At 39.0% G+C, this 19239-nt stretch overlaps 1 protein-coding gene across 2 annotated transcripts in view; it reads right to left on the bottom strand.

Moving 5' to 3' along the window:
• Window positions 1-19239, bottom strand: part of LOC113042227 (neuropilin-1a-like) — a 60122-nt gene that overhangs the window by 14994 nt on the left and 25889 nt on the right. For both annotated transcript variants that reach the window (XM_026200887.1, XM_026200888.1), the window contains exons 4-8: window positions 18183-18410; window positions 14634-14789; window positions 11796-11962; window positions 3952-4107; window positions 18-162 (exon numbers count right to left, since the gene is read on the bottom strand). In XM_026200887.1, the coding sequence (XP_026056672.1) occupies window positions 18-162; window positions 3952-4107; window positions 11796-11962; window positions 14634-14789; window positions 18183-18410 (852 nt within the window). The remainder of the gene's footprint in view (window positions 1-17; window positions 163-3951; window positions 4108-11795; window positions 11963-14633; window positions 14790-18182; window positions 18411-19239) is intronic.

Genomic DNA, 19239 nt, shown 5'->3' with positions numbered 1-19239 from the left:
ATTGTGTTGGAACCAACCTGAGATTTTGCATCCATACACCTCAAACCGCATGGCGATGCCGGCCTCCCAGGAGTAGGGTCGGATCCGGAGGTATCGCGTCAATGTGGGCTTGGGGAAAATGGCTTTCGCTACATCAGTAGGGTTGGTGTTCCCTTGGAAAATCTGACAAAAAAACAAAAAAACAAACACATTAATTATTGACATGGTTTGTTTAGGAGAGTCACCAAGGACAGACCTTTGAGGTCTGGGACTCACCAAACACTGTGCCCCAGAAAAAGAGTGAAATGACAGGAATGTGTTTAGATCAGTGGCTACAAATGTGACAACCTAAATAGAGGCTGAGTTAGATTATCACTGGAGCCAACTTGGTAGTAATACAAAGGCCGCTTTGTGGTGTCACAGTCTGGGTTACAACTAGTGCTGAATGTTTTTGACGCTTCAGTTACACAATGGTTACTGTTGTTACAACAGATATAGCGATGAATCAGATTGTGTTATGTCCACATGCACTGATTCTTGCTGACAGCTAGCACATGTTCTCTGTGAAGGGAGGAACTGGAAATGTGTTGAAGGAAGACACAACTGTTACAAGAAAGACAAATTAAAGCAAAGGCAACCTTGTTGTTCATAGTATCTTGTTTCACAGTTCACTATGTAAAGGTCAACAGGTACATCATGAAAGATGTCTCTTTTACTTCCCCAGTTTCAGATTTTTTCCTTTTCATTTTCTGAACAGAGGTGATAGTTAAGAATGAATTGCCCTTGCTGTTTTATCACCTGATTCTGATCCCTGATATGCAAATTTGACTTCTTACCTGTTGGGTAAAAAGCCCATACGTTATGTAAGATTTTGTCTTTAGTGATTAGAAAAATGTATCATTTTCAATACACAATTCTTCATAAAGCTTTACAATTATTTTACAGTTGTTTGAGCATTGTTGTCTTTTATTCAGTGTCCTTATAGACATTACTTCAAAGAAACAATTAGGCATTACCAGAGTCTGATTTCTGGAAAATGTATTATTGTTTATTCAGTGTTCCTTGTGTTCCTCCTACATACAGTACGTGCATATTCTGCATTTATTTTAATTGGTTAAAAAAAAAAATAAAAGCTGATTTTCAAGTATTCATGTACTTAAATTCATTTTGCGGTTGCCAGCAACAGGTCACTTGCTACGGTACTGATTTTACCCTGGTTAAGGGGGCTAATCATCTAAGATTGGTAAAATACCTGCAATGCACAGCCTATCTCTTAGCATATTGCTTTAATATCAATACGGTCAACACAATTGTAAACTAGACAAGGTCAAACTGTAAGCTGTACAGCATGGCCAAGTGTTGCTAAGCCCGAATCAGGGCATACAGTCATCCGTCTATCCCAGAATCCATGCTGCTAATCGTGTCCCTGGTCACTACTTGTCAAAACGTGTGTGTCTGAGAGGGAGACACATGATGAGCCATCCACTATCTTTAAATGTCACGCCAATGCTCTGCTCTACTGCTCTAAGTAGTAAAAAGGCTTTCCTTTGTGCAACAACCCTACAGCCGAAACTGCAGTTTCAGCAGTCTGTAAATGGGCCCTCACCTCACAAAAGCACTTTAGAGCCAGGCAGACAGAAACAAGGCACCGCACCTTAAAAATGCAAGCTCTAAAAAGAGAACAGTGTACTTTAGTTGAGGGTCGACACAGAAATTGTTCCTTTGGGTATTTTTAAGCTTACTGTTACTTCCAGGCATGAAGATGTGTACGCACACACACCCACACACACACACACACATAACACGCACAAGAGTCTAATTGGGTTGCTGAGCTTGACAGGACTATTTCAAAACGTATAATGTTAGAGTCTGCCAAGCTGACATAAACATGCATATGAGCGCATGTTGCACTCACAAATGAGTAAAACAAAGTCATAAACTTCATACACTGGAAGTATCTCAAAATCTATGAAGCTGCCTACAGAGACAAACTCTTTGGTTCAGGTAAACCTCACAATGCCCAGTTCACATTAGAATCTGTCTTGGCTATATGATCCCCAAAATGCTGTCTGGGTAAGTAACTGGGTAGCAAGTTGTACGCTGATTGGCCAGTTATACAGTGCGTTGTGATTGCCTGAATACCTCAAGCGTGTGACGGAAATGTTACTCCCCTAAATATACTGTGATGCCGTGTGTCCCGGTACGATGAGACAAAAAACAATAAAACCCATTACAAATGAGGCACTTTTGTTGCATCCAGTGGGGACGTAATTACTTATTATAATAACTTATACTGTACTTATACATGTTGCATAAAAAAAACAAAATACATTTCTGCATTTGTGATCAGAGAGACAACAAACAACAAGCGCTACTCTACACTGCTCAAAACACGCGTTTGAATCAACAGTGACAAATTCTTTAAATATAAAAACGTACTTACAGGCTGTTCTTGCATGAACATTTGGCCGGCATTATGCACTTCTTCCAACATCGGGGGAGGGGGTGTGTTAGAACGAGCCATTTTATGTAGGCGTGGTTGACTCTTGACTTTTATAAAGAATATCTCTTTGGATCTGAGACTTTAGTCTTTGCAACTTTACAGATCTTTTTTATGCACCAAGAGCTTGTAAAACTCCAAAGAGAAAGGAAAACCTGATATCGCATCATATGACCATCATATGTGTCATATTTAATAGCCATGTCTCCCTTTAGTTAACTTTTCTGTGCTGAGGGACACATTTAAACCGATGGCTAATCGATCAGCGTCTCCTCGGTCCTCATTCAATCCTTCACGTGCTCAAGTGCGTCTAACCAGCTGTTCAAACACTCTAAACCTGGTAAACCCTCTCCTTCTCTCACGCTCTCCATTTGCCACTCTCTGTTTATTAACTCCTTTGTTCTTCCTTTAAAGGAAAAAAGCCCTACCACAAGTGTTGACATCATTCCTTAAAGGGAAAAAAGAAAATCAGTCAGACTACTGTGGTGGCTTTGGAGTTTGAGTTTTTACAGGGATTGCAAATTCAGTCTTTTAAGAGAGTGGATTAACATACCACAGTGGACACATAATGGAGTCAGAGAAACACAAGCCCTGCAGAACACATGAGCATTGCATTCCCATCTGGATCTGGAGCATGGATTGGTGTAACGGAAGGCACACGGTGACAGCGCTACAATACAGGAAGATGTTTACAGGGCTTCCTGCCAAGGAGTTCTGGAAATGTACCTAGTTACGGATTACTTCCATGTTAGGCTGAGAAAATAAAAGCTTCTTTATCGTTTAGCGGAAAGTGAGCTGTACGGAACCAAACTTGATCTTCTACCAGGACTTTCTAACACCATTTCATTGTTATATGAAAATGAAACGTTTAACTGTTAACAGAATGTTCCAGGTTTAAAACAAGTTAAGCTTTAATAAACCACTGAAGTCCTTTCCGATTGTTGCTTAGTAAAAAATAAAAATAGATAAATAAAAATAAATAAATAAATAAATAAAACAAATACAATTTTGGTGAGTTTAAAAGCATAGATGTCCTTATAGCAATTCTTCCATATGACTTTTGTTTGTTTGTTTGTTTCTGAGACCCGTCATGCTAACATTGGTTTAATCAGTGGTTCTCAACGAGTTTATTTATTGTTTGATTGATTGAATCATGGTTCCCACTGTCGTGGAAAACCTGGATATATGAAAACTGTCATCTGTAGACCTGTAAAAGTCATGTAATTCAACAAATTCTTGACATTTTAAATACATTTTGTTACGCCAAGCTCTAAAATATTTTTAAAATGTACAGTAAAAACATCTTTAAATATCCAATCCATTAAATCATGAACAAAAGTCAAGGGGCTTTGAATATTGTTGTGGACGATGGTGGATCTTGAAGTCAGAAAGGTTGAAAAGCACTGGGTTAAATCAGAAAAGGGATGCATTGCTCTTTTAAGGAGGATCATGAAATGAAGCAAATAAGTCACCTTCTGTTTTGAGCCTTCTTTAATAGTTATCCAGTCTTCTCCGTTTGAGCTTACATCCACCTTGTAGGACTTCACATGGTATCTCTTGTTGGTCTCTTGAGAGATGGCTCCCTGTGTGCCGATCGCCGAGACAAAGCGCAGGAATCCAAGATCAACCTGAGGAGAGACGGACATTATTACTCCTATATTACTCTGAACAGAGGGAGTATCACTTTAAAAGTGGCTTATCAGGTGTCACATATTGAGCTCATGAGGTGAATATAAGAATGAAAGATTAATTTTAATGAATCCCAATTTAATAAAGCATATTCGATGTGACTATTTAATTTCCTGAACGGGAGACAAGAGCTTATTGGATGAGGAAGGATATTTAACTTCATAGAGCCTGTGTCTGGGGGAAATATCATTTGAAAGGAAACGTGTATTTCAGACGTGTGCCGTATTGAAAAATGAATGCTTCATAAAGAAGTCATGAGTTGTGATGTCATTCCCGTGAACACTGTGGACAGAGATGTGTGTGATTTGGTCAAATCCAGGATTATCAGAGCTGTAATACACAGGATAGGGTGGTGGTGGTGGTGGGGTGTCTTATTTAATATCTCATTTTTGTTATGGAGAAAACTGAGATCTTTCAGAAGGATTCAGCCATTTGCTTCCACAGCATACACTGAGCAAATGGACATTGAAAATGCCAAGCAGAGGTTTTTGGGGAGACACTTTAGTGCTCGGAGAGGCTAAAAAACCTGTCATAATTGGAAACTGATGTCATCGCATACAACATTTTCAAAAAATCTCACTGGTGAACCAACATTTACAGTACTGCTGAGACAATGTCAGCGGCACATAGCCGTCAGAGCTAAAACTAGCTAAAAAAAAAAAAGAGTAACAATTATGACACTCTTAAGTCATAATGTATCTTGTCATAATGTATCTTTGTAGGTCATAATTTGGACTTTTTAAGACATGAATTGTTTCTTATGTGTCATAAATGGGTTTCCATACATATTGTGTGATGCATAAGGAATTGCCACTTCTACATATATTTACTAATATATTGTAATGACATTTTATGTTAATGCACTTCATAATATACAGATGTACATGGATAATAAATAGATAAACAAATAAATAAATATAGATTGAGAAATTACTTCAGTATTTTATAAAGCTGTTAAATGTAAAAATGTTTTATAGTTTTTGTCTTCATTGCTATATATTTTTTTTATGTATCAGCATGGTCCAGGCATATATTGCAGTGTACTGAAAAAATATAAGCACTGTTTTCCCAAATATGCAAGTGCTTATTTAATATACGTGTATATATCATGTATTATTTTATATTTGTATCTATTACAACCAGTCAAACATGAATTTCTACAAAAAAATGTAACTGTTTTCAAACAGGTTTCCTAAATACTCTCCGTCTGCCATTGGTTTGACAAATTTCTTTAAACTCACGCCATTGGTTAAGCTGTTGCTATGTCAGGCTGGTTAAGATTCTTCAACAAACAAAGCAATGTTCTGAATGCAACACAGATCCACAAAGTGTATACTTTCTAAAGAAATTAACCTACGAATGACTTACTTATAGCTGTCTCTGCTTATTAGACTAGGAAAGAATATTTTAACATCATGAAAAAAATTAAAAAATAATAATGAAAACAAAATTATAATAATCACAGAAGCAAACAGGAGATTAAGGGAAAGCCCCTGCTCCTCGTGGGAACTCCCTGGCTGAGAAACTGCAGTTTCTGGCTTTCAGAAAACAAGCCATTCCAAAAGTGTATCACACTTCCTAATAAGGAGACGCACCAGACTTGACTGTGGGCAGTTCATCTGAAAAAACCATGACCACAAAAGCAAAAACAATGATGAATTATATCATTTTTGGTAAGAAAATATTTTTACAGTTGCAACCACACAGACATTTGAATTGACATTCGAGAACTTCTGAAGTTGCCAAATTATTATATTAGTCACTAGTGTGACTGTGCAGTTTTATAACAGTCAAGCCAATTTAAAGTCTGCTGCAACCACTGTGAGAAAATGTTCAAACTGGAATCCATTCGACTCCAGAGGAACATGTGTCCTCAAGACAGCTGACTCTGCAAATCATATTCTCTGCTTGTTATTTATAATTCTTCTCTATCTCTATTTTTTTTTTAAATGTTGCATGTTGTTTAAGTGTCTGAATATATCTCACTCAATAGACTAATAAAATAATGTAGTTCTTATTTTATCACATCCTATTATCTAAAATGTGAAGTTAAATCATGAATTTATCTTGCTGGCAAGAACCCAAATGTAACTACGTTTTCATAATTCTGTCATGGGAAAATCTGGTACGTTAACACTTGTTCATTTTGCCCAGAGTCCATCTGTGAAGTATGGACTTCAGCTTAATTTTTCAGAGCTAATTAAATTTACAAAGAGTGTGTGTTTTATTACACCAGAGCCTGTGTGTGTGTGTGTGTGTGTGTGTGTGTGTGTGTGTGTGTGTGTGTGTTGGAGGGGACAGTTCTTGTCTTGCTCTTGGCCTGCATGGAAGGAAGTGGCAGAAATCTAATCTGCCTAAACCTAGTGCAAAACTCACTGAAGCTTCTCGTGCTAATTGCATTGAATTAAACAAGCGTCAAACACGTCTGCCTGTTTCCTAAAGCTGTGACAGTTGTGTTCATCCTAGCATGGGCTTGTTATGGTGTTTGGTGGCTGTTTCAACACTGTTTATTTTGCTTTGTATGCTTTTAGGAAGTTGATTACACAGGATCTTTTTCAGCATTTTTCTTAAAACAGTTTGTCATTTGTGGTTCTTCGTTTTCTGGTCTGCACAAATAAAGCATTGTGCATTCATATTTTTCTCTATTTTCTTGTCTTTTTCACCCATGTCTTGCATATTAGTGGACAACAAAAATCCACAAATTGGTCAATCATTAAAAGCTCAACTGATGTTGTGTATCTAAGGCTCAAAAGCCATCTGGTGCAGGTTAGCCAGGAGGAACTTAGACGTTGAGCAGACAGATGCGCGACGGCTCAATCAAAGCAAACACAAGTGTGGGACGGCAGGTTTCACAGGGCAAAGTTCTACTTCATCCATCAAACCGAAGCTTCCTCCCACCATCCCATCCCACGACACCTGGATGTGCCGAAAGCTCCTTTAAAATTCCATTAACCACAGGTATAATTAATTCACATTTTCATGAAAATTGTATTACTGCCAGCTGAGAGATCTATAGGCCCCTCGAAGACCTCACATTCATCACCCAATTTACCAAGTGGAATTAGCTGGAGTTATTTTTAGAACTGTTTTATAATTTTATTATTAAAGTTATGCATGTGCCTGAATGATGATCATGTGCTGCTCTTTCCTTACCTTAATCTAATAGTTGGATGGTTTGAAAGTGGACAGAGAGAGAGAAACTAATATAATTTGTAATGTAGTCGAGGAGATGAACCCTAACCTAACAACTCACATAAAAAATACAAATAAAAATTCTTGATATAATGCATACTTTTAACAATCAAATCGGTCAGAGACGGATAAAACTTAACGGATTAAACACGCCCAGAACATTTTTTTGTTTCTCATTGAATATACAGTTTCACTTGGAAACATGTTTCCAGGTAATCACATGTAGGCACTGAAGATAGTTTAAACTCTAAATCCTAAGAATGCAGCTAGCGCAGGTGTGATGCTAGCAGGGTGGCCTAGCTTGACACCAGCTCTGCAGGCTTTGTCAGTAGAGACTCTCATGTTAATTACAGTCCCACTGTCTAATTACTCATCAGCTGGCAGGAGAACAGCACCCGTCTCAAAATAGCAGCAGCTAATCCTTTAATTGAAGAGTGAAAAAAAAAATCTAAGCAAAACAATGGAGAGCGGACATAGCTGCGTCTAGATGACCATGGCTAATGGAAAGCATATGTAGATGACATGCGAAGGCAAACAGGATATGGCCAAGAACGTTGTTTCTGGAGTGACATTTTGCCCCTAAGTCTCCCTCTTTCTGTCTCTATCCTTCGTTACATTCTACCTTGCTCTATGTATATACAAGGGTCTGAGAGGAACTTTTTTCTCAGAGGAAGTCTGTAATTAGTGCCTGCTTGAAGGCCCTGCAATTCCAACCTGTTTTTGTAGCAAAATGGGTCGGCGACTTAACGCAGTGGCACAGGGGACAAGAATAAGAGGGTGGGGTGGTGTCTCAGTCATTGTTTCCATCTACGACCCTGGCACATTCCCTCCTCACCTCTATCAATCAAGCCGACAGCTTCCCGTTGAACTGCCGACACAAAACCTGGTTGGCACTCTACAGTTCCAGACTTGAAAACATTGCCCTTATTGTTTTGAACACTCTGACCTCTTGTCATAGATTCTTTAATGTACAAAATGAAGGTAAACATCCTCTCCAGTGATGCGAAAGAGAAAAGCCTTTCGCGTCCGTGTGAATCAAGCCCTGATCAAAGCATTTAGCAGAACAGCAGGACAGACGTATGCAGCGGTTTATAAATGAATCGCTGCGTATTCCAAGCACCGCTGCATAAACGCAAGCGGCTGATGCGTTTCAGTAGACCTGAGGACGAGAAAGATTGTGAGGCTAAGATTAATGAAACAGAACATGATCTATAATGAGCAACTTCTATTCAGCCATTAGGAGCTAGACAGCGGCTTTCAACTATTGACAGTTGACTTTTTCCCAGATCAAAATGCATAATTCATAAAAGTGCTTTGATGCTCCTGGAGTGGATGAGCATGCATTTATTGCATCATTTGCAATACGCCACATACTGCATTGATGTCTACCAAAACAGGATCTGTTCTTTGTTATGCTAAGCTCTCCACGGGACTGAAAATCTGCCATCCATAAGGACCTTCACAGCATCTTTTGTTTTAGGTTACGGTCTTCAATAAATCGGAAGTCTTTCCCTGAGAGAGAGGTGAAATGTGTTGTACAGATGTATGTATCTCGGTTTGTCATGCTTCAACACAGTCTTCCGATTTAAACCAGTCCATATCCAGAAACATAGTAGACTGGAAGTTTTCAGAGCCAGATTGGGCCCTTCTTTCATTCATCATACAGTACGTCTGAAAAAGACCTTAACGGACATTTGATTTTCAGCATGGCACAAAACCTTGTAAACGGACAAGCCTCTGTAGCTCACTGGCTTCGCTCAAGATCTCCTGACCCTCGACTAATTATCAGGAGTGGCAAGCTGGGAGCATTAGACCCTGAATCTAATTTGAAGCCGCATTAAGATGCATGACAAATGCTGTCTTTTTGACACCTTCTGGGTAGAAAAAAAACCTGCAAGAAATGGGGATTTTTAACAAGGAAGAACCAGCCTCTATGAATAATATAAATGTCGGCTGCAAATTACATTTGAGAGTGTAAATGTAATAAATAATGAACTGATAATATGCGTTGGAGGATGCAGGAGTGAGCGAGTTGTGCGTGCCAAGTGGACTGCGCCATTAGATGGAGAAATACTGTTGTGGTGGGTCATGTTGCTTAATGGAAGCGAAATGAAGAATTCCACTCTTTTAATAACGCTTGTTATAATTAAACTCCTCCACAAGTGCTGGGCACGAGAGAGAGAACGAGCGCAGGACGTCTCCAAATTATAAATCATTCATCCTCGGCAGGGTTCCGCCTTTGTTCCCTTGGAAACAGATGTGCGGGGTTCAACTTTGACATCTGATTGGCGGAAAGGGATTTACAGGGGCACGGTACATGGGGGCTGAAACAGAATACGTTTGATTTGCTGAAATTTCTCCCACCAAAAAGAGTACCCTTCCTCTAATCAATACCCTTTAGAGAATTCCAGGCGGCTGCCAAATTGTGTTCTCTTCAGCTCGATACTGCACTGTGGGAGGCGAGTCTGTTAGGGTTTCATTAATATCTGAAATGACTAAACAAGTTCAGCAAAGCCAAGAGGGTGAACAGTTGCAGAGTCTCCTTAATTATCCTAAATAAAATATGAAGTGGCAACTGTGAAATGATGTGGAACCGATTGGTTTGGGTGCTAGAAAATACATTTTCTCTGATCTTTCAGACTCATTTAAGCCACATAAGCGGAATGTTCCTTTTCTGATGACTTCCCATTGGTTGGATACAAGATAAAAGTAAATAGCACAACAGCATGTCAAAACTGCACACCAAGCATTGATAAATATACTGTCATCTTACAAACATGAGAATCCTTCACTTAAAGTGATGGTCTGTAAAATGAGTAGAGGGGAATCATCGACTGCTTCTCAAAGAACATCCTGGTAGAGTGTTCAGATAGTTCATTGTGCTCTCTACAACAGTTCCCAATCAATACCATATTGACAGAGACTGGTAATCTATAAGTATAATGAGTCCATTAAACAGAGAAGAATTTTGAATAACTATGATCAAAAGCACTCAAGAAATCGGCAACAGTTACAATCCTCAACTGGATCAGACTACACATTGCATCCTCAGGGCTCTCCTTGTGGAATTTCTTCCTAAAACGTGGATCAAAATTTGTAGCCACTGGGGAGGAAGTCATCTCCAGTTCCTCAGGAAATGCGTATGTCTCGCTTTTACATCGAAATAGAGAAGTAAACGTTGTGGTTCCTCTTCTCTGCTAAGTTGAGGGACTGTCCTCTAATTCAATTAGTTTCTGGTTTAGAACACAGACAATATTTTGATAGCAATAAGGAAAATCTGCTTAACAGGCCTAGCCTAGCAAATTCTTGGCCGTGGGTCACATCTGTTATTAGCCTCCTGAGGAGTCTTTTTGGCCCAAACTTTCCAGTCAGGCAAAGATTATAAAAAAAAGTCTGGGTTTTGAGGGTACCCTTGAGGTTTGGGTCACAGAAAAGCCCCTAAGTGCAAGAAAAGGCATGCTGAGTTGCTGCAATGTTTGTGAAATCAACACAATGACTCCTGCCAAAAGTTTTTCACAAATGCATGTGACTGAAATAGACGCGCAAATAATGTTTTGTCCATGCCACTGTCCTTGTGTGTGGCCACATTCCTTAGAATAAGTTTCAGGTTTCGTATTGTCTCTCGGACATTAAGATCATGTTAGATACACCCAGATGCATCTCATAGACAGTCTTTGTTAAGGTTACAAGCATCTGTTGGCCAGGAAGACTCACTGCTGCCAAAGCAAACCAGTACATTTGGGTTTTAACATTCCATGGCTGTCGACAAAAGGGCAAACTTCAACAGATGTTACTGCTGGTCTCCGAAAGAGAACCAAGGGCAAATGCATCTGCAAGGCTGCCTGATCGAGTTGAATTCGAATTCATCTAGACAAAGTTTCTAACTCAAAATTCTTAAAAGCATGAGGGAGTTTCAAAGTTTTTGTCTGTAGACTCGACTTCTCCGTTCTTCAAAAAAATATCACAGAAGTTTCTATTCTCCTCCAAGGATAAATCCCTCCATTACTCATTCATTATAGGGCTGGGACAATGAATCGCTGCATGGTGATTTGTGGATCGATTCTGAGACTTTCGGAATGCATCGTGATTCTCTCTCGAATCGATTCTGAGCTTAGATTTTAACAGCAGATGGCGCTGTACACTAGTTTTTAACTGCAGACTCAAATGCTCATGAAGAAGAGTGATTGTACGTTCACTGTACTTGCACATCGGCTTTTATGATGCAAGATTTATGTAAACACAGCCCACTGTGAACATCCTTGTGTTTTTGCTTCAACCTTTTCAAACTTTCTGAATGATTAATTTAGGTTCAAGTGGAGAAGTGGAGATTCGAGAGAGAATTGCGATGCCTTGAGAAAATCTCAGAATTTAAGCAGAATCATTTCTCGATTAATAGACTGCTATTTTCAGTATACGCATGGGAATCATACAGTACCTGGATCCATTCTTTGTTTGAGTCCTCTGCAGGGGTCCAACCATTCTCAGGGTTGTTGAGTCTAGATCGTTCTGGGGACCAGCTGGGGTTGTACTGGGATGAGGCCATGATTTGGTCAGAATGGATTTCCCCAGTTTCCATACCCAAAGGCTCAGTGCAGTCAAAGTCTGAGGAAAGCACAGAGAAAAATAGGGGTGGGGGAGCTGTTAAAATGTCATTTCACAATCTAAATAAAGAATACATTAGATCATGACCCAAACTAAGGCCTTCCTTTCAGGAATGGTACCATAGGTTTCCATCTCTTAGCACCAGAATAAAACATATGCACTGTTCTTTCCCACAGTTTAATGGAAGCACTGTGGGAAGTGTACCACATTAGGACGCAAACCTTTATTCATAAAACATTCAGTTTAAGCTCTTAAGTCGAACAGCGAGAGAAGTCTTGAGGTTCATAAAAGAAATGCCTTCTGAAGGTGCACAGTTAAATGGCACGCGGTAAGGCCATTTCCCCAGCGTCAGCATTTGGAGGAATGGGAAGTCAGAGACGCCTCTAGCATGTCTGTGTTTTTAGATGGAAGGAGAGCAGGTTGTATATCACTTCTCATGCCATGCCACCCAGTATAAGGGCATTGCTGATTGTTTTGTGATGTTATGGGGCACTAGTTTCGAGGCATGCTGTCCGTGTGTCTGAAACAAGCAAAGTTCATGCTTTGACCCCCAAGGGTCTTTTTCCAGACGCTTCTGCACAGAATTTATGACTCTGAGACAGTGAAGGATAGGGAAATGTTGAGGGCTGAGCTGGGAGAAATGCTAATCTATTTACAACAGGTCACAGACTCCAAACAAACACAGTTTTAAATGTAAGAAAATTTGTTGAAACAGGGTGAGCTCGTGTTACATTGTAAGGTTCAAGCAGGTCAGATATGCACATGCACACACAACACAGCCCAAACATCCAGGAATAAACATGTACCAGATGGAGAAAACATGGATGTTAGATAGACAGTGGTTTTTGTGCTTATTAAAAAAAAAAATCACTTAATTAGCTTAGCAGCTCATGTTAACACTAAACTCAAAATCAAAAGTGATTGTTGAGTCTTTTATGTGCTTCTCATGAATGTCTCTCTTTTACCCTTGAAACCTCAGCTCAACTTAATCTTCACATTACTCATTCTCTTTTGTTATGTTTTATCTATCTCTTCCAGCCATCTATCCACTTTCCACCCTTTCATTCTTTAGAACAATGACTGAAAACAACCAGATCTCTCGTCTGATTACATCTGGCATCCGTCACTGTTCGGTCCGACTCGGCACAGATCATAAATCTACGACGGATCCCTGACAAAATCCTTCGCATAAAGACTTATTGCCAATGGCGATCTCCTTCCTTCCTGCAAAGCACAATATACTGGTAAACATGTCGAACTGCGAGAGAAGCTGCCACAGAATGTAAATTTATGGAGCCAATAAATAATTGATAGACTGCGAGTGTTCGGCGAGCCCCTGCTGTGAACACACTGAATGTATTCTTGAGCATGAGCCGGGATGGCAGAGATGTAGTACACACCTTGATGTGTTCTGAGAGCTCAAGCTGAAATATAACATGGTACACCAGTTCACAACCTTAATATGCACTTTATGAAATATACAATATGTATCCACCTTAAACTGGTATGAACTGCAATTATACTGGACATTTGTGTCGAATCACAAGCACCTCTACTTGTCATGTTGAACAGGTATGTTCTCAAGGGTAGGTGAGGTAGACAGCCAGAGGAGGAGTAACAAAGTGTCTAAGGAGAGTTTTGAATGCATAACGTGATTGCGGGTGAGGTTGGGGGTGTGTTCTGAAATTAAATGTTTAGTTGGAGCATTTCTTAAATTGGGGTGAAGAGGTGAATCATCTGGGGGGGACCTGGTTTGGAAAAAAAGAGTAAACCAATCCCCATAAAGAAGGGCAGATGGGTCATGACTCTTAACACAATCACTTAATGAAAGAGGGCCACAGCTGAGCGGGAAGAGCTGATTTAATAACTTCCCATGTCGTATCATGTTGTATTTGGAGGTGAATGTGGGTACACATCTGTATATGGGTTTATACCCTTATCAACAGGGTGTGTTTCAATAACTTTCTCAAGGTAAAGTTCTCATAATGTCCTTTAACCCTTTTTTTTTTTTTTTGATTTTCTAGAATTAGATTTTTAAAATGATATCAGAGCTCACAAATTAAGTTTTATTATTATTATTATTATTTTTTTTTTTTATTATACTACTTTGGTTAAGAAAACTGTACATTTGCTTGGTTTGTAACATATGTGACCCTGGACCACAAAACCAGTCATAAGGGTCAATCTCTCTGAATTTTTTATAAATAATCTCTCCATTGATGTATGGTTTATTAGGAGTACAATATTTGGTGGAGATACATTTAAAAAAAAAAAGCTGGAATCTGAGTTTTGATTTTTTGATATACTGTATTTAAGTTAAGAAAATTTACAAAATATCTTAATGGAACATAATCTTTACTTAATATGCTAATTTTGACATAAAATTAAAATCTATTTTTATTTTTAAAAAATTATACATTTTTGGCAAGACAAGGTTATCTAAAGTTTGTGTTTATTAACTACAGAATCTTAAATCCTGAACACAAGATTGACATACTGAATTATTTAATCACACAGCATGGTTGTGTGATCTTAACATGGCGATCCATGTTATGCACAATAAACAACCTCTTCTAGGATGCTTATATTACTGGAGACTTCAACTCATGGGAATTTAGTATTCATTTCATGAATTATTTCATGCGCTTTAAACATTGCAGTATTGACTTACCATCTGGTACTGTCCTTTCCAGCACAGTAAAATTAGCTGAGAATCCCTCTTTTGCAATAGCACTGTCTGTGTTGATTGTCAAAGCCAAGATTCCAGTGTAGGATATGATCCGTCCTGGAGTATTTTGTCCACAGTATCTCCCAATGTATGGACCAACTGTGGAAAGAGACAGAGATAGAGGAAAGAGAGGCATGATTAGATAAGTTTAATAATCTACCATTCAAGCCATTCTATCACAGCTGATCCTGTGTGAACGTCAAGGACAGTGTGATTGGTTGGCCTTGTGTAACTACACTGACTGAACAAAACATTCTCTCTCTTACACCTTGTTGTTGATGGAAATGAAAAGGGCAGTGTCTGTTTTGTAAGTGTCTATGACCTTGGGTTTCTGTTTTCAGTGGCGACCATAAATTCCTGCACTTATTGTTTATTCCAGGGCCACTTTAATGTGACTTCCCAGAAGCCACTTTAAAAGAAATGTGTAGGAGTTGAAGGGGACAAAAAGGAAGGAACCAAACACAACTAAGGCTGTAAATTAAGAGGTATGCAATGCAATCAGCTGGGAGGAAGAAATGCTTTAAAGATGTATTGAAAAAGAGCTCTTCATACTATATGTACATCCCTTTCCAGGTTTAGGGCACTTTGGTTTAAGCAAACTTGTACCATTATAGATTATAGGGCTAAATGTAAAGGCAAGTTGTTTGGCAACAGACAACCAATTATAAAGCTCCAGTGCTTGCCTTATTAATTATGTACGAGTTGACAGAAATTACACTGAAATTACACATTTTTGTGCATTTTTTTTTTTTTGCACACCGTCAAAAAATAAATAAATAAAAATAACCTCGTAAAAATGCAAATAGCAAGATTAACCCATGGTTTACAAATATACACGAAATCTCAAAACCTGAGTAAAAGGTCTAATTACTGACCCAATGCAAAATAAGAACCACACGAAATCTAGGATTATATTAAAATTGACCACAAATCACTGAAATTTTGACTTAAGAAGAAACTGTGATTGGCTCTCTGAGAAGATGCCCATTACAGCACAAGAGATTAAACAGATCTGACAGCTTTGTGTGTGTGTGTGTGTGATTATATAAAGCAGCTCTTTGGGTTTACACGAATCTTAATCTTCATAAGAATTCATAGAAACAGGTGCATCCAAGTGTGCATAAATTTGTGCACTTGTGTGTTGAGACAGAGCTGGGTATGGTGAAGCGTCCGGATTATCTGCATGACTCAACAGGGCTATGAAATTTTAAAGAGCCTCTCCATGAACCCATTCAGCATGTCTGCCCTGTTGGAGGAGGAGGGGGCTTTATAAACCCCTGCCAGGCTGTGACTGCCTCAAAGTGGACCGCCAGTGGGTGATGGAGGGGTGGGCATAGAGGCTTCTGTCTCACGCCTCACAGCCTTTCCACACTAATGCACTTATTGATTGGTGTGGCTCCACAGGTAATGCAGCTAGTGTCTGAACCATAGAGAGGAGTTACTCTGAGGCCCTAAGGCACCAGGGACCTCCCTTTAAAGTCTTGTCTTCAACCTCCCTCTTGGCTCTTTCTCTCTCGCCGTGTACTTGTGGGACATCTTTTTCATTGTAGATGTTTCAACAGAGGGTGTTGGGTCTAACCTTTGTCCCAGGTTCTACATTTTCCTCAGGTCTACATGGATTTTGGATTCACAAAAAGCTCTACACACCCCTTACTTCTTGAGTTTGCTTAAGACTTCAATAAGAGTGCAGGATTTTCAGCACTTTTCAAATAAAAAGTTCATTCAGAAATGAATATTCTGTCAGCATTAATCACAATTATCTTGTTCCAAACCTACATGTTGTTGCCGTGGAACACAAAACAAAAATTAAGGAAATCTAAAATAAACAAACAGCATAGGATTCCATCCCGAAAATTCCACAAATTCCAAAAATGATTGCAAATTATGTCTGGACCTGTCCACAAAAGACTTTGTGTATACTTTAAATAACAATTATTTAAACAGACTTTCTTTTAATCATAAACATCCTCAGAAGAATGCTGAAACTAATTTAAAAAAATTTAACTGATGAGAAAGCTAAAAAGGCTCGGTCTCAGATCAAAGGTGTCATTTGTTCACGGCTTCTCTCTTCCGTCAAGACAGAACAAAGTCGATAATGAAGTGGAAACTGAATAAGACCTCTGGTCCTGGCAGACTTCCTTCCTGCTTTGAGCTGAAGTCTTCCTTTTGGGCTTCTAGGTGTGTATATACAGTTCAAATACACACACACACAAATAAAAACAGTAATTATCTTGGAGAACAGAATATTTCTGGTGTTATGACAATAGTCTACATTCCAAAGTCCCTCACCCTGAACTGCCTGAGACAAACCACAGTCTAATGTCCAGAGAGATGGGATAAAGATGGGATAAAGATGGGATAAAGATGGGATAAAGAGCTCATACCAACATGTTCTCAAATACACTTATGCATTACGTTTGGGGATGTAAGAGTATGTGCGCCAGTCCAAATATCTTTGGCCATGCCTAGGAAAGGTTTGTTTTGCTTGTGTTCGAGGTCAGGCGTCTGTTCTCCCCTAGAGATCAATCATACGCCATTGTTATTTACTGTAGTCATAGCATCTGGCTTATCTGTTTAAGACCATTTCCAGAAGGCCAAAGATGAGACCCTCCCAATTACCTCTGCTCTGAGTACCTCCATCCTTTAGTTTCATTTTCCAGACTGCCTTCTTAAGTATTGAACTGTATTTTATTTCAATTTATGCAGCTTGTTGAGGAAATGTTTGCTATTACTTTTCTATACGTTCAGATTTACAATCCTGAAATGAACCTGGTGCCATCTCAGATAAAATGTGCAAAAATAGTTCCTTCAGGGTTGCAGTAGCCTGTTACTGTGGCAGTATGCTTAAAGGAATGACATTGCAATATATTTAAGATTCATAAGCTGTACCTTAAGGGTACATATTACTACTCTAAAGTCCTTATATGTGACCCTGGGCAACAAAACAAGTCTTAAGTCTCTGGGGTGTATTTGTAGGAATAGCCAAAAATACATTGCACGGGTCAAAAATATCGATTTTTCTTTTAATGCCTAAAAATCTTTAGGATTTTTAGTAAAGTTTTTGTTGCATGAATATATTTTGTAAATTTATTCCGTAAATATTTCAAAATGTAATTTCTGATTAGTAATACGCATTGCTAAGAACTTCATTTGGACAACTTTAAAGGTGATTTTCTTAAAAATGTTGATATTTTTTGCTCTCGAGTCCAGATTTCCAAATAGCCGTATCTCAGCCAAATATCATCCTCCTAATAAATGTATAAATCTAAGTTTAAACAAAATTGACACTTTTAAGAGTAGTTTTACAAGGTAAAGATCTAGTACATTCTTGTTATCTGATGTTATGTCATGTTTCTGTAGATTAAAGTTTATTGTTTCTGGTCCTTTGAAGTGTGAGTATTTGAGAACCATTTGTGCAAACATTATTCGCTAAATGATCTTTTGTTTCAAACATTTTCCTGTTTGGAGCAGCAGATCTCTCCAATGACTCACCTCCAGGGAAGCCGTCCCAAATCTCCAGGCGGTCGTAGCGGCAGAACACTCCAGTGGGTGGCTGCGTGTCTGGCTCCAGCTCAAAGCTCTCGAACTCCAGAACGATCTCCGACATCTTGGGAGCAAAGATCATGAACGTGCAATCCAGGTTGTTGGGGTACTTCTCTGGAAAACCCGGCGACTTGATGACTCCACTGCTGGAGGTGAAGTTCCTGGAACATTCTGGACCTGAGGTGGACACCGAGAGGAAGGAAAAAGTTAGGATATTTTGTTTGTTCACTGACGCAGATGGAGTAGGGGGAACAAACAAGCATTGAAGAAAGAACATGGTGGTCTGTGTTGTTTTGCTCAATGATTGCATGGTTTATGGGCCGTGGTGGAGGCCCACCCTGCTCGGGATACGACTGCTGCATGATGTCTTGGGTGTGTGGGCTAATAATGAAGACGAAACAAGACCAAAAAGAACGTAAAGCACATATGAGCTTGTGCTTATTAAATGTTTCATATGCACTCTCTGCTGTATGGTTGGTGCTTAAAACAACACAATTAAGAAATAGCAAAATGTGGCCATCATACTTTAAAAAAACTCACTCTATACACTCTTTATAAATGCACACACATTTTATATCATGCAGCAAGTCATAACATTTACCCAGAACTCCCTGGTGGACTATATTGTTGATGCAGTGTGTTGTGAAGTTCACACATGCATCACTACTTTGCACTTACACAACGGTTGCTCAGCTAAAGCTGTTGTGTGATGAATAGGGTCAGAGCTCGAAGAGTAAATATGCTCTTGTTACAGAGTGATGCATAAAGGATCACCTCTGGATCGTCAACGCTGAAATATCAACATTAAGTCAGCACTGCACCTAATGAAGTGTGGGATCTCCAGGTTATTACTGTGGGTGCAAAAGTTTAAAGATCATGAACCAGAGCAGAGATGACAAATAAGGATGTCACTGTGGCTAAAAACCAAAAAAAAAAACTAACTAAAAGTGGAAGACAAAAGGGTAACTCTTGAAGAACTTTCAAAGTGCTTGCTTGCTTAAAAATT

The sequence above is a fragment of the Carassius auratus genome, chromosome 24 (genome assembly GCF_003368295.1).
Source record: "Carassius auratus strain Wakin chromosome 24, ASM336829v1, whole genome shotgun sequence".
Taxonomy (NCBI): domain Eukaryota; kingdom Metazoa; phylum Chordata; class Actinopteri; order Cypriniformes; family Cyprinidae; genus Carassius; species Carassius auratus.
Note: the sequence above shows the minus strand (reverse complement) of the source record. Positions and strands in the feature narration are given on the sequence as shown.